Here is a 17,295-nt window from a genome sequence, read left to right on the forward strand (position 1 = left end):
ATTATAGTGTTTAATTTAGCTCATTTTCAATTTTTCATCTAAATTAGTTTAAAATTTTCAATTTAAACTTAATTTAGCTCAAAAATCAAGAAAATTAAGACAATGAACTTATTGATGTTTGAATTTAAATAAAGAAATCAATAAATTTAGCCTAAAAATTAAGAAATTGAGTTTCTTGATTTTTTTTTATTCAAATCAAGACTATAAATTTTAATTTTTGAGATAAATTAAGCTTAAGTTGAAACTTTAAAATTAATTTTAATAAAAAAAAATTAAAAATGAGCTAAATTCAACTTTTCTAATAAGTATGGGAAAAAGAAAAATGGACCATTTCAAACACTTGACAACAGAGTAACACAAGGGGTAGCCTATTTATTAGCATATTATTTCACAATAGAGTAATACAATGATCTTTGCTATATTATCCTATTATTTCACAAACAAGCAGGCCTTTATTACGATTATTTAATTCTGGGCTACTAATTAATATTTATACTAAATGCTATTACGCATAAATATGAGGAGGCAATCTTGGTGAAAGAATAACTTCAAGCGGGGTGTCTTTCATGTTGGTTAATCCAGTGCTTTCAGTCATATCAATCGGTGCGTTTTCTGGAGTTGAAATTTCAAATGCATGTAAAATACTGGCCAATATCAGGCTCACCATTTGAAGCCCAAGAGATACTCCAGGGCATTGTCTTCTACCGCTGCCAAATGGGATCAATTCATAATTTAGACCCTTCACATCAATGTTCTTATGCGTCGTCAGAAATCTCTCTGGCTTGAATTCCATTGGATTAGGCCACACGCGAGGGTCTGTGTGGATCTTCCAAAAGTTCAATATGAGTGCAGTTCCTTTTGGGATATGGTAGCCACCTATGGTGCAATCGTCTGTGAATTGGCGGGGTATGAGCGGTGCAGGTGGATATAACCTGAGTGTCTCTTTAACTATCGCTTGAAGATAGACCAGCTTGCTAATATCTGCATCGTTCACTAGTCTTTTTTTACCAACACATATGTCCAGCTCTTCTTGGGCCTTACTCAATGCGTGCTGGTTGTTTAGCAGTAGCGAGAGTGCCCATGTAATGGCAACTGTGGTGGTGTCACTGCTGGCTGCAATCAGACTCTTTGAAATGGAATGGCCTTGTTAGAATCAAGTTTAAATTCAATTTTCGCTATTTTCAACTACAACAATGGGAAAAGAAACTCAAAGAACACTTACCAAGGAAGTGGCTTTGTTGATTGTATCAGCATCGTAACCTGCAATGCTTTTGTCCTCAAGAACCGAAAGCATTACGTCCATGAAGTCTTGCTCTTCTCTAGCTTCACCAGAAGCTCTGTTCCTCTTATGCTCCTCTAACCATTCCCCAATGATACTGTCCAATTCTAGTGCAGTTCTCCTCATGGCCTTTTCATGTCCTCCCAAGTCCAGCCACCCGAGAAAAGGAACAGCGTCCCTCACCACAAAAATCCCCAAGTAGTGAAAGAATTCCCTCATAGCCTTCTGCCACCGCCGTGCCACCTTCTCATCATCCACTGCACTAGCACCGAAGTACGTCTTCCCTGCAATCATCTTAAGAATCACGTTTAGATTTAAGTCCCCAAGCCATTGCTTCAACTCAACTTTAACTTGGCCTAAGCCATTCGTTCTCTGTGTCCAAAGCTTGTAAAGCTCTTTCAAGGATGTCTCCACTTCATAGATTCTAACATGCTTGAGTAGCTCAAGCCTGCGGTTGGAAAGAAGCTCTGAAGTCGCTATCTTGCGTATCTCGCGCCAATATGCGGTGTATGGGGCCAAGCCAAACATGGCATAGTTGTAGCCCAAGTGTTCTGCAGCTACCATTGGGGGGCGAGAGGACACTGTCATGTCGTTGGCGGTGAACAATTCCTTAGCCATCTCCCAGCTGCTGACCACCACAGCTGAATGCATCCCAAGTCGCAAGGTGAAAATTGGGCCATACTCGTCTGCTATTTCTCCCATTTTCTTGTGGAGAAGCTGGGTTGCAAAGAGAGGAAGGTGACCGATTATAGGCCATGCACTGGCGGGTTCAGGTGCTTTTTGGCCCTTGGTGACTTTGGCCTTTTTAATTCGATAGTAGAAATTAAAAAGTAAGAAGAAAACACCTGCAGTTAAGATGGTGCTAAGATACTGATGAAGAAGTGAATAATCCATGAATCCAGATTGCAGAGAGAAACAAAGGAATAAATATTTTGTTTGATTTACGGTTGGCAAGCTATCTTTTATAAATCTATTCATCTATAAATAAGCAGCTTCATTGTTGATCGGTGGCCATTGGTTCATATAAGTCCAAGATACAAATATTTAAAATTTATATATTCAATAAATGAATTTTACTATATATTTTATAACAATTAATTTAGGAATTCAATTAATTCTTGAATTTTAGTTTTCTTTAATATCTATAGTTTTTCATTACGTCATGATTTAAAGAGGGAGATCCATTTGTTCAAAATTTTTGTGGTCATATTGAATATCAATTTGTGTAAAATTTGCAGACAGGCGTAGGAATGTGATATTAATGTTGTAGATCCCGTTTTTAACATTTCAAATTTCTCTTAAAATCTTTCGATGTCTATTTGATAATATTAGTTATTTTAATAATTATTAACTGTTTTATTAGTTATTAACGATTAATGGTTAACTATTTATATTTATATAGTAATTTAAAACATAAGTATTTGATAAAAATAACTATTAAATGTAAAAATAGCAGTATCATACCCATTCAAAATGCGTCAATTTTAAAGAAATAACTTTTCATCAATTATTCCATCAAACTCTAAAAATTAGTATAAATATTATGCCGCTGTATAGTTTAGTATTTTAATCATATTCAAAAAATTCAATGCTACTTTAAAAATGATTGCCGAATAAAGCCTAAAACAAAACGATTGGTAATACCGTAGTAATAATAATAATAAATTTCTAATCTAACCAGGTTTTTTTAGCAATCTGACAAGATTTGTTTGTTTACAAGCGATTGTTATAATTTCACATCATAATCTTTAACCCTTTTACGTAAGGTTACATTAGAATCATGAAAAATATATCGGAATATATACTAGTTCAATTTATAAGTATCACATTAATTTCTCGTGCCAAATTTGGCATATGCTTATACCAATCAATGTCACTTTGCATTTCATTAACCAAAGCTTCTGTGGGGTATTTGGTGCTGCAATTATTTCCAACCATCCCGAATTCCAAGACCAAGAAAACGCAAACTTTACTTGTTCCTTAAGGGTAGTAATGATTTCACTAATCATCTTATGGTTATTTCATTTCAATCGGTTAATTTTAATTTATTAAAATAAAATTCATCTACTTTAGTTTTGTTTTAGAAAATGTCTCTTACAATAGTAAATTTTTAAATCATTTTTTTAAAATTAACACTAAATTAATGTTTAATCAAAATAAATCTACAAATTATTATTATTATTTAGTTAATAAGAAATAATATATAAAGTTAGTAATTTTATTAATAAATTGAGTTAAAATAAAATAATTTTATTGATAATAACTATTAATTAATATAATCATAAAGATAATAATAAATAAAAGAAAGAAAAAAGGTAAAAGTGCAATTTTAATCTTTTTAATTTAAAAATCTCTATTACAGGTTAGGAAAATTTTTTCTGAAAAACTTTAAAATTCAGAAATTTTATTTTAATAAATTAAAATCAGTGAAATTTAAGCTTGAACATTTATTTTAAAAAAGCTGCCTGTAGTGATCTAATATGAAAGAAGATGAGGAAAGAATCAACAAGAAGAAAATTCAATTGCCGATAGAATGCTTAGATATATTTATATATATTCGGTTCTAGTAAAGAATATAATTAATTAGAGAGAACAACGTACCTGACTATAGAAACTTATATCCTTTTATAAGTATCAAGTAGACTTAGGTTGTTATTAAGATTATTATCATATAGGATTCGGGAGTCCGATTAGAGATGAGATTCAAAATCCCTAATAAGATGAGATGTTTATCCTTAATGTATATGTTTATATTAGATTAGGATTCTATTATTCGAGTATTTTGGAGTGGTACTCTATCAATTGTATATTTAATTAATTTATTAGGCAACACAAAAAAAAAAATTGATTTAATGAAATAATAATTATATAATATAATCAATTATACTTTAACTAAATGATTATTACATATAAAAATTGATATAATTATGATTATTTATTTTATTTTTTTAATTTATTTGAAAATTTTTAGTCATTTTATGAAATTGGATAGTGTTAGCCACACACTCTCTCTTCACTATCATTAAATTTCATCAAAATGAAATTATGAAAGAGTTAATAGTTGTAATAAAATTGAATTTTTAATAGTAGTTATAAATAAGTTGAAAAATATAATTTAAAATTCAATTGATGAAAATTGAATAAAAGTTTTTAATAATTTTTAAAAATTTAACTAGTTTTGCTAAAATTTAAATGTTTGAAATAAATTGACAAAATGTAAGCAGAAAAAACTTATTTTTGTAAATAATATATATATATATATATATATATATATATATATATATATATATATATATATATATATATATATATAAAAACACGTAAAAAAAATATTAAATTCGTATATATTTAATATGCCTAATAATCTATCATCTCATTGGCAGGACTTTATCATACAGCACAATTAATTAGTTCTTTAGATTTAGGCTTTAGGCCATGGGGAGCAATCACACTCGATGATATTTTCCAGCGACACCCAACTAATGATTTCAGCTTTCTTGAATATCTGTTTTAAAAAAATAATCATTATTTCGGGAGGCAATTCAATTAAGTCCTGAGTTTTAGTTTTCTTTAATATCTATATTTTTCATTACATCGTGACTTAAAGATCATATTAATTAGGAATGTAATATTAATTTTATAGCGGTCACGTTTTTAACATTTCATATTTCTCAGAAAATCTTTTAGGTCGGCAAGATTGGTAATGCTGTCATGAAATAATAATAATAATAATAATAATAATAATAATAATAATAATAATATTATTATTATTATTATTATTATTATTATTATTATTATTATTATTATTATTATTATTATTAATTTTCTAATCTAACCAGATTTCTTGATTACATATGTGATTGTTGCAATTTCACGTCATAATCTTTAACCCTTTTACATAAGTTTTCATTAGAATCTTGCTTTTCTGACTTTTGGGATTTGCAGATAAAAAATAGATGAAAGAGAAAGTAAGGCTTATTTATATATATATATATATATATGATACCAACGACTGCACCCATGGACTACGAGGGGGAATCGCTAATAGTAAAGAAACCACCCTCTAAATCTTGAAAAATAAATAAATAATTAAATAAATAAATAAAAGTAAAAGAAAGAACAGAAATAAACTCAAATATATGAAGATGAATCATAGCAAAGCCACTTAACTCAAATATGAAGAAATGAACTCAAATATGAAAACAATATATATATATATATATATATATATATATATATATATATATATATATATATATATATATATATATATTTGTTTATTTATTTATATAGAATAGGTAGTATAACTAGCTATAATCATGCAATGAAATAAATATTTGTAATTTTTGTAAAGAGTTTTGAAAGAACTTACTCTGAAATTTTATAAACTTTTATAAGTTTTGTACAAAAGGTTTTGGAGATTATAATTCCTAGTAGGTATTACAAGGGTTGCTCAGCACATGAGCTTCCTAATATCTACTACAAAGAAATTATAAAGGTTTTGTAGAGAGGCAGAGGTTAGGCAAGATAGGTGATCTCTTGGTTGAGGATGACCTCCTTACTCCTTCATTGCCTCTAGTTTTGTAAGAGAACTTGTTTTGGAAAGAGGAAGGATGGATAATTTGTAAGATGCCAAGCTAAAAGGATTTGAAGGGAGACAAGATTTTGATTTCTTGTTTTAAAAGAAATACCATCATAGTTTACTTTATAAGGAGTTATCAAATTAATGAATGGTGTCCCTAAAATAACACTATGATTTATATTTCTTACTAAAATAAATAAAGTTTTTAAAAGAAGATTTGAATTAGCTATTGAAGCTTCAATTTTGTATTTGATTCTTATTTTGGAATTGTTTGCAGTTGATAGGTTTTCTTTTGTTTCTTCATAGAAACATTTTGGAACAATATATTCTTTAATACAGTTTAAATCTGCACTGTATCAAAAAAGGCAATTGTATCGATTTTGAAATCTTTTGAAAAAACTATTGTAACTTTTATCAAATATTTTCTAAAAGAGATCTAATTAAGAATGAAAAGAAAATCTTTTGGAGCTTTTTCAAATCTTTCCAGATTTTGAATTTCCAAGTTATTTTCTTCATCTTCTTCAGATTCTTATTTAATTTGTTTTGAAAGCAAAATTTGAAGGGTTTTGGAATCCTCAATTTGTTTTTCTTTGAGCTGTTTTAACTCAATCTTTATTGTTTTTATCTTTTCTTGAAGGCTTTGAACTGAAACTGTGGATTGTTTTGGAGTCTTCTTTCTACCTAATATGGTCGTAAGGTCATATGTGTTCTTACCAATAGAAGGCAGAATAGAAGGGTTTTGTACTAGCTTTTCTTCAAAAGATTTTAAAAATTTATCTAGGAATCCTTTTTGTAGTTGAGGGTCCTACACTTGTGCTAGAATTTCTAGGAGTAGCTTTTGATCCTTTGAAAGAACATTTATTTTCAATTTTGTTTCTTTTGTAGGTAGTTCATATTCTGAATCAGAATTCAAACTGGAAGATGAACTTGTAATTAATTCATCAATTTGTAAGGCTTCTTCACTGTCTATGGGTCCAGAAAAATTGGACTCACTTTCAATTTCAACTAGAAAAGCAGTTATTTTATTAATAACTTCTTCTTCCAGTTGTAATTCATGAAGTTTTTTATTTGACTTGCAATAATTTGAAGTATGGCATTTTTTCCCACACTTATAGTAAGTAAGACTTCTGAGATCTATTTTGTATTTAGAACTAGGTTTACTAGTCTTTTTTGAAGGTTTTTTGTAATAAGGATCATTTTCAGGTTTTAAAGAGGTTTTGTATTTTTGGAATGATTTTTTTGTAAGGTTTTCTACTACAACTTCCTCCATAATATGGAATATGGTTTTTTGTTCCTATTTTAAATTGCTTGCAGAAAGATCCTAACTCTTAGTGAGTTTTCTTTATTTCCCATTTTAAATGTTTTTGTAATTTCAAATCCTGATAAATTTTTAAACCTTCTTTTTGGATGAGACTAATTAGTTCATCATAGGTTAATTGATTATACGGAATTTGATTTCCAAATGCTTCCTTAATCTGATTGCTGACCTTTTCTCCTAAAAGAGTTGGAAGTCTTGCAAGGAATTTCTCTTTCTAAAAGAGTTTATTTGAATATTCTCTAAGAATTACTCTAGTAAGGAAAGTATTTTTATAATACTGAAAATCACTCAGTTTTTTACATCTTAGGTTTGAAAGGAGTTCGACATTTTTATCCTTAAGATGAGATGGATCACCTACTAAATGTAAGGAAATTGTTACAATCAATGTGGCTACTGTATCCGGGATTGGTTGGCCTAACTCATCAAGAATAGGCGTACCATCTTCTTGAGTTTGTATGGAATCTGGAATCTCATATTGTTGCTGGTTCGTGAAATGATAATCCCCCCATCCTTTGAGTTGTCCTGAAAATCCCGCAATGAGGAGTTCAGCAATAGCTCTATTTGGGGTTCCAGTTTGGGTTTTATAAGCATTTGCTGCTATGGTCATTTGTTGGAGCAAATTCAAGATGTTATATTCAGACATACCATCTATGTTCCATTCATAGACAGTAGAGGCATTGAATTTAGACTGAGTCAAGATTTCAAGTCTATTTTCTATACCCAAGTCTGGAGCTGTTATTAGAAGAGGCGATGTTACCCATGGCCAATAAAGCCTGTTGATTTGTAAATTTTCTAGAGATTGTATTTCTTCATTTTGTACAGACTGGTTTTCTTGGCTTTGAACGTCTGAATCTTTGAGGTGTTTCAGGTGCTATTGGAGTAAAAGTTGAAGCTTCTAGCCTAGATTGCAAGTCTTTTAAAGCTTTTATAAATTCATATTGATTATTGTTTTGTAAATCTTTTTGGCTATTTTTGGAGACTTGGAAGGATTTGAAGACTGGATTTTTTAATTTTGTATCAGGCTTAGTTTCATCATGGGAAACTGTAGCCTGTTGGGCTTATTCAATTTTTGTAATTGCTTACCTATGGTATGCAAATGAGTATTTGTAAAATTATTCTGTTGAATAATATTTCTTATATTCACAAAACTGTCTTCATTTACATTTTTATAAGGGGTTGCTTCTACAGATTGGTCTAAATGGGAAATTTTTATCTTCCTAAGAGGTGGATGTTCAAATTGTATTTTTCTTCCATCTGAAATTTCCCATTCAGGAGTTTTATTCCTAATGGTAACAGGGTTTACAGACTTTTTGGTATCTGACCTTCTTAGCTGAGCTTTAATAGCCTCAATGAACTCAGTTTGGTTGTTTTGTAATTGTTGTTGGCTAGATTTTGAAGTATGAGAAGGTTCAGAAACTGGGTTTGTTGATTTTGTAGATTTTTTGGACTTTTTGGAAGTTTAGAAAAACAGATATGAAATGTTGTTTTCAGAAGCATACATTTCAAATCAATAAAAAAAATAAAATATGAACTTTATGCTGATGCACAAATTCATAAAATTTTTCTTGTATTTCTTTTCTCTGTTCCAAAAAATTTTTGAAAAACCATAACATCTTTTTCTGGTTGTGGGGAGCATAAAAATCATCATGTAAATATTTTCTATCAACTTCAAATTCTTTTTCAAGCACATTCAGTTCATTTGCAACATTTTCTATAATGGTTGAAAAGTAGGAGAAATTGGTTCTGATTCTGGTTGAGCTTCAACTTGAATAGATTCATTTTGTAGGTTTGTATAAACTGAATGAGGAACATTTGTAGAGTAATTTATATTTTGTAAAGTGGAGCTAGGTATTTCTGAAGTAGAAAACCTAGAGGAACTAGGTAAGTCTGAAGTAGAATACCTAGGTTGGATGTTTGGACTAAAATTTAGTTTTGTAACGAGCAAATTTATGATAGAGGGTAAGTGAGAAACTCTTCCTATGTCTATCATACTAGATGTTGAAGAATTATCTGAGATCCTAAAGCTTCTGTCAAAGCTAAGGCTAACTTCCATCTTCGTACTGGGTTACATTCCTTAATTGAACATTTAGTTTAACAATTTTGGAAGATTCTGGTTAGACTGCGCCTTCTAAGACTCATTCTTCTGGCAAGGTTATGTCTCTCCATTGAATAGATCTAGGAATAACGGTGTTTGCTTTTGAAAGATCAGTTTGTAAAAGCAATATTTCTCCTTTTTTACTTTGAAACTTATGTTTTGTCGCAAAAGCAGAAATCATGACTTTGTAATATTTTGTAAATCAATGAAGAGAGATAGACCCATCTATTATTTTGTAGTTGTGTGTTTTGATTTGTAAAACAAGTGATTTTGTAATGTTATTGTCGTTTAAAGAAACAGTAAAGTTTGGATAGCAATCAAAAGAGATCGGTCCACTGCACAAACTAGACTCTATCGAGCTAAGTAATGAATCCTGAAAGTTGATAAACCTAATGTCTCTAAGAACTGCTAGGATTGAGGTGTTCAATCTTTCTTTTATAAGAGGCTTAATTCCTACTTGAACTAAATATATGTGAATGTATTTGTACTGTTTATCTTTATGTTTTTGTAAAGATTTTTGAGACAGAAGAGAAATTGTCTCAAAAGGTTTTGAAATCTGAAGATATCTTTCTTCAGTTTTGATAGTAAAATCAGTTTTGAAAAAATTGAGTTTTGAAGTTTGATAGATCTGGTCTTTTTGTACTTCTGGAATTTTCCAATTATCTATCGATTTTTCAAGATCTTCTATTATAATCTCTTCACTATTAACTATCTTTCTCGACTCGGAGGATGAGGTAGAAGAGTTTGAGGAAGAAACAGTCCTACAGAAAATAGGATTCATATTTAAAAAAGTTCCTTAGGTTGATTTTTTGAGTTAAGTGGCTAACACCAAAGGATTCACTGCCCTAACTCCCCTTTCTACACGGCCTTAAAACGAGACTTACTACCTAGATCTGTTGATAGGCTAAAGAATACCCTGCACTGTAATATTCACCGGAAGGTCATAGATCAACCCTAAAAAATTCCTCAAATATGAACACTATCATCGGTAACAATATATATATATATATATATATATATATATATATATATATATATATATAATTATTGGTCTGTTTGATAATATTAGTAATTTTAGTAGCTGTAAGCAGTTTTAACAACTGTCAACCATTAGTAGCTAGCTGTTTTTATAAGGTAATTTAAAGTAAAAGTATTTAGTAAAAATAGTTGTTGAATTAACTGTTAAATATAGAAATAGTATATCATAGACCATAGTGCTCACTTTACCTCTAAAGTTAGAAAGAATAGTTTTTTATAAACTACTTTAATCTCTAAATACTAATATAAATAAGAGAGATAGTGTTTTGACTATAATCAAAATACTAAACATTACTTTAAAATTTATTGCCAAATAAAGTCATTGTTTATTAAATTAATTAAATGAAAAAAAATTAATATTTTTTAAAATAATAATTAAAATTAAATCAATAAAATCAAATTAAATCAATTTAATTTGACTTTCCATTACAATCATATTTTCCTAACCCTATTCAAGGAACGAATCTCCCATCTGATGTGTTAGAGGCTGCGTTGAGCGTGGCGATTCGCAAATTGCTCTCGCTAGGATATTTGGGTTTGCATGTAGTTTGTGATTTTTTTTTAAATTTCTGTAAGTTTTTTCATAATTTAATTAACTTAAAAATAACAACTTATTAATTAAATTAATATTAGAGATTGCCTTTCAAAAATTTTTTTGATGATTTGTGAAAGTGATGTTTAAAAATAAAGTATAAAATTATTTAAATATGAAATTTTATAAATATTAAATACTAATTAAGCATGATTGTATATAATAAGAAATTATAGTTTCAGAAAATATTTCGTGGCGTGAAAAAGTTGAATTTATAAATAAAATATAAAATTGCATAAATATAATATTTTTTTTATGGAAATTCAGTATTAATTGTGTCTAATTTTAGTACAAAATTACAGTTTTAGAAAGAATTTTTAGAGATTTAGACTAGGTTTGTTTTATTGAAAATATATTTAAAAAAATATTTGTTGTGAAAGTTATTTTTAAAATATTTTTTTATTATTTAATTACAATATTAAATTAATAATATATATTTATGTCATATATAATTATCTTCACATTGTAATAAAATTATTAAAATTTGAGAAAATGGCTTTCTCTTTTCAAAATAAAAAGTCATTTTTCTTAAAAAAATAACTTATTTTTTCTTTGATTAGAAAAATATTTTTTTTAATTCATTTTCTTAAATACTCCAAACGTTAAAAAAAATATGAAAAATATTCTCCACAAAACAAATAAAGCTTTAGAAAAATAAAATTTAAATTATAGTAAAAAAATTACATGAATATAATAAAATTTATATAAATACTGTATTAATTGTCTGAGATTATATTGCAAAATTACACAAATATAATTTTAATAAATTTTCAAATGTTTTCAAAATAATAAGAGAAAATTATTATTTAATTCCTCTATTTTAAATAAATTAATTATTTCATCCATCTATTTTGAAAAGTATATTAGTAAAATTTTTTTTCCATTACTTGTTAATTCTTTCAGTCATTTTTTGCATTCAGTCCCTGTAAATTTGAAAAATATAATTATATAGTCTCTCTATTTTTAAGTCTTTAATTATTTAGTCCCGTAACAATATTTCTTTATCATTCAAATATATTAACTAATACAAAACTTGATTTAAACTAGATAAAGAGATTAAAGAGTAGATGGAAAAAAAAAATATAAAAACTAATTTACATATTTTTCAAAATAAAAAGATCAAATAGTTAATTTTGTTGAAATTGAGAGATTAAATAATAAGTTTTCAAAATAATAATTTAAGAGATCAGCATAAAATGGTAATTCATATAAACTCAATAAAAAAAATATAAAAAAAATTAATAGCTCAAAAATAGATTTTTTTAAAATAATTATTATTATATTTTATATAAGCGATATGTCTTAAATTTTCTTATAATTAAAAAAAAAAAGTGAAAGATGGTAAATATCATATGATGATTTTTTTTAATTAAATAGTTGGATTATATATATATATATATATATATATATATATATATATATATATATATATATATATATTTTATTCAAGTTGAGTGTTTTCCACTTCAAAAGAAGATATAGTTCTTTAATGATTTCAAGAGGTTAAGATTTAATGAAGTTGCCATATGAGCCCACAATGGATTTGGTTATATATTCGGTGCAATCTAAAATCTGTAGATCATGGTTTTAAAAAATAAATAAATAAACCAGTAGTCAACAATCTATTTCTTAATACTGAAAATTAGAGTTTAAATTTTATTAATTTCATTTTTTAAAAAATTTTAAAATATTAAAAAATGAATAGAATAATATAATTTAAGAATTGCTTACAATTTAATTCAAGATTATCTTAGAAGAGGAAACAAAAATTTTGAGATTAAAAAAAATAAGTAGTTTCTTTCAAAATTATTTTACTTGACTTCTGGCTTATTTTAAATATTCTTTTTTTAATTTATAAGTCAAAGTAAATATTAATCTATTTATGACTTTTTATTTATACAAGTAGGGTTAACTGATTTATAAGCTAAACAAAACACTTTTATAGAGTGATATAGATTATTATAATTAGTGGTAAGTGAAATTTAGTTGAAATTGAAAAAATTAAATCAATTTCATTAATTTAGAAATTCAATTTGATTTTTTAAGTAATTTGGTTCAATATGATTTTTAATTTTCAGAAATTCGGTCTGTTCGATTTTATTATTTTTTTTAAATTAGTACATTTAAATTAAGCTGAATAGCTTATTTGTTGAGTTAATTATAATTAGATGTGATTTATAAAAAAAATAGAAAATATAATTAAAATTAAGTTTGAAATGATAAAAATAAGTAAAAAATTAAAAAATAAGCTCAAACTAAAAAATCAAATTGGATTAAATAAAATCGAACAAATCAATTTAATTAGATTATTTTTTCTTTAATTCAATTCGATTCAATATATTATAAAATTTAATTTATTTAATTTTTAATTAAATTAAATCAAATCCATCGACATTCACCCTTATAATGCTTTTATAATTTATTTTTTTAAGATTAATATAACAGGACATATAATTTATTTCTCAAAAATTTGTACATCATACAAAAATTATCTTGAATTAAATAGTTATTGACATTTGACATAACGCATTGAGAAAAATAGTGCCATGTTAGTTGTCATTAACTCTGGTAGGATATTTGAGCTTTTTTATTAACGAATTTAATTATATTATGCTAATTTGATTCTACCTAAAAATAACTCAATTCATATGATATTGATATAAGCATTTCACATAGTTACTTAGGTTAAGTTTCATAGTTATTTTATTCTTTTGTTAGCCATTTTTAGTTAATTTTATTAGTTATTTAGTTAATTTTTCATAATTGTCAATTTATGGATTAATTCGTAATTTTGTTTCATTTTGTAGGTAAATTGGAATTTTTGAAGGACTAAAAGGTAATTGTGTGAGTGAGGAGTAAATTTCAGATCCAAAAATGCCAAAAATTAAGCCTAAGAATTGAAGATTTTGAAGGCTGCCAAAAGTTGCATAAGGAGCTGTATAGCCTATGCAGTTTCTGTCCAGAAAATGCAAGAAATTCTTAGGCTGCCGAAAGTTGCATAGCCTAGTGCATAGGCTATGCATCATCTTATGCAAGAGACCGGAAAAAATATTGCAAGTCTACCGAAATGTACATAGCTTTCTGCAAGGCCTATGCACCTTCACGGATGATGAACTTAAACCTATTAAAAACTTGCATAGCTTCGTGCATAGGTTATGCAATAGCCTATGCAGCTGACCGAAAAATCTTCCAGACATGTCGAATTGTGCATAAACTTTCTGCATGGCCTATGCACCTTCACGAAGGATGAACTTAAACCTGTTAAAACTTGCATATATTCATGCATAGATTATGCAATAGCATATGCAGTTGACTGAAAAATATTCCAGACTTGCAGAATTGTGCATAACCTTTCGTATAGCCTATGCACCTTCACGAAAATTCTCTGAAGCTTACCAAAATATACATAAAGACTTGTAGGGCCATGCAAACCTGTCTCTACTTATTTTCTCCAATTCTGACTGCGTATAAGACGTTGCATGGGCACAGTTCTGACTATGCACTCTCTCATTAATTGGCTGATGGAGCAAGATTTTGTCACACTTGTATGACCTTGTGACACCCCTTACCCGTCTACAGTATAGCCGAGTAAGATATGCCACACAATGTACTGGAACACCATATTTTATCTCAATTATTTTTATCCTTCCTTAATTTATTTCTTTATGGTGATGAAATGCAATTTGTGAAATTTGACTCATTTAAGTCATTTATTGAAATTATAAATTCATTTGAGGTTCCGAAAATTTTATAGAAAATCCGGCAGAGTGCCGGCTAAAAATGGAGAAAACAGTTCTTCAGAACCTGTGAAAAACACTTCCAATACATTTTCAATCATTCTCAACTCCATTATATCAACATAATCTCAATATTTCTCAACCATTTCTCAAAAATGGTTCCATTTGTCATTCATTCATTTCATATGATAATCATGTGCAAATCATAAATAAATACTCAATTTTTATTTATAAACACAAATTACAAATATTTGCATTAATACCAAAATATATTATATGAGTTTCAACTATTGATGCATGCATTTTAGATCATCATTTAGGAGTAATTTTTGCACATAATTTACCCTTGTTCATAGCCATTATTATAGATATTAGTATATATTTAGTCAATTTTACAATTTTCACGTTTCTTAGTTTAATTTTTGAATTTATTTGCTTTGTAGGTTAAATCTGGAGAAATTTGATGAATTTTGATCAGAATAGCCATTTGGAGGAGATTAAAGTCGAAATGCAAAAATTTTGAAGTTGAGTTAAAAATGGCCGAGAGCGACACAACCTGCAGCACAACCAAATTAGCTTATGTCGAAGGTTGTGTCGATCGTCAGATATTCACACCGAGAACGACACAACCCGCGACACAACCGACTCGGCTTATGTCGCTTTTCTCGGAAAATTGTTGACGTGGCATTTCCGTTACTCCAGCTTTTTACCTCACCTTTTCTGGATCCTTCCCCCTTTTACCCATTCTAGAACAGTCCCTTAGCCTATATAAAGACCCATTTTATCACTTTCTTTCGATATAGAGAGCAAGGGAGTCATTTTCGGTAAAAGTGAGAAAGAGAGAAAGAGGAGCATCTTCTGCATCTTCTTCCAGCAGCAGCAAGGATCAAGTTTCTGCACTTTTCTGCAGAGATCCTGCTGCAGATTTGCTGGGTTTTTCTACCCCTTTAAGCTTACATTTCCATTATTTCTTCATTTCTTCATTTGGGTTTATGTTTAAACAATGATTTATGAGTAGTTTATTGAGATTCTAGAGATGGGTTTGTAAATATTGATTTGTTTTGTGGTTTTGAACTGATTTAGCCATTTAAATGAAGATTGTTATATTTTGATTTATTGCTTGTGTGCTTATTTCCTTGCTTGATGAATGGGCCCTCATTAAGTTAAGTTTTAATCCTTAATAGATGGACTGAAAAGTGAATATTGGGGATAGATAATCTTGCAATAAACTTTATTTTCTTGGTGTTAGAAATAAGCTAAGAAGATTAAGGGGAACTTTCCAAAAATCAATTAGAGCTTTAAATGGGTTTTTGTTAGGTTTGAAATACCGTGAAAACAGGGTTTGATTTAATGAAAACCAATTTTGAGATGCTTGAAAAAGGTTTCAAAAATTTAAGAATTGATTTCCCTCAAAATTGCAATTCTCATGTGTTTGGCTAAATTAGGGAAAAATCACATGCAAACAATATTGAAAATCCAATCTCTAGAATCAATTTATTTTTCATTGAAATTAGATATAAATTCTCCAAACCTCATAAATAGCAATTTCAATTTAATTCCAATTTAAATCTAATATCTAGAATTACTTTATTTTTATTTTTATTGAATTTAGATTTAATTTTTCTTAATTTCATAAACAGAAATTTCAAATTAATTTTTGGTAATCTAGTTTAATTAATTTTAGTTAATTGTTTGATTTAGCATTAATTCCTTAAATACCAATTTTAATTCCAAATTTAATTTTACATCTTTAATTTTTGTCTTAATTTTAATTTTAGATTTTATTTTTAATATCTTTTAATTTTTGTCATTCTAATTAGCTTATACTTTTATTTCCAATTTAAGCACAATTCCCTGTGGGATCGATATCAATTTTTAAAACTATACTACTGTGACCCGTGCACTTGCGGACACCGTATCAAGTTTTTGGCGCCGTTGCCGGGGATTTGTTTGTTTTAAGTTGGATTTTAATTGTTTTAAGCTAATTAGAATTTTTATTTTCTTTTATTTTCACTATTGTTCCTTGTGTTTTTCAGGTACTTTTCTTGTTTATGAGACGATCGAAAAGCACAAGTGACACTGAATTGTTGTTCAACCCAGAAATTGAAAAATTCTGTCGAGCCAACAAAAAGGAATTCAAGAGAAGAAAAGAAGCAGAAAAAGAAGAACAACAAATATTTGAGCAAGAGGAGACAATAGAAAATATGGAGAATCAAAATAGAGCTATTGGTGGAGATAATGGAGGAAACGAGCAAAACGGTCAAAATGCTGTTGTTAATCAAAATGATCCTCAAAGAAGATCCATGTTAGATTATGCTTTTCCTAGATGTACTGATGTGAGAGATAACAGACCTATTATTGGAGCTAATCAATTTGAATTAAAAACTGGTCTTATTCAAATGGTTAAGAATTCACAATTTTTAGGAAGCCCACTTGAAAATCCTCATTCTCATTTGAAGAAATTTTTGATGATATGTGGTACACAAAGACAACCTGGAGTTTCTGATGAAGTTATTCGACTCACCTTATTTCCATTCTCTCTTCGGGATTCAGCATTGGAGTGGTATGATTCACTTCCACAAGCTATTATAGCTACTTGGGAGCAGCTATCTCAAGCTTTTCTATCTCAATTTTTCCCACCTGGGAAAACTACT

At 28.2% G+C, this 17,295-nt stretch overlaps 1 protein-coding gene across 1 annotated transcript; it reads right to left on the minus strand.

The window, feature by feature from the left end:
- Window positions 1-401: 401 nt before the first annotated feature.
- LOC110661444 (cytochrome P450 CYP82D47-like) lies at window positions 402-2,173 on the minus strand. Its single transcript, XM_021820075.2, has 2 exons — window positions 1,223-2,173; window positions 402-1,126 (listed from the first exon to the last, which is right to left on the minus strand). The coding sequence occupies exons 1-2, from the start codon at window positions 2,171-2,173 to the stop codon at window positions 506-508; spliced, it is 1,572 nt and encodes a 523-aa protein (XP_021675767.2). The 3' UTR covers window positions 402-505.
- Between the last annotated feature and the right edge of the window lie 15,122 nt (window positions 2,174-17,295).

The sequence above is a fragment of the Hevea brasiliensis genome, chromosome 2 (genome assembly GCF_030052815.1).
Source record: "Hevea brasiliensis isolate MT/VB/25A 57/8 chromosome 2, ASM3005281v1, whole genome shotgun sequence".
NCBI classification, from domain to species: Eukaryota; Viridiplantae; Streptophyta; class Magnoliopsida; order Malpighiales; family Euphorbiaceae; genus Hevea; species Hevea brasiliensis.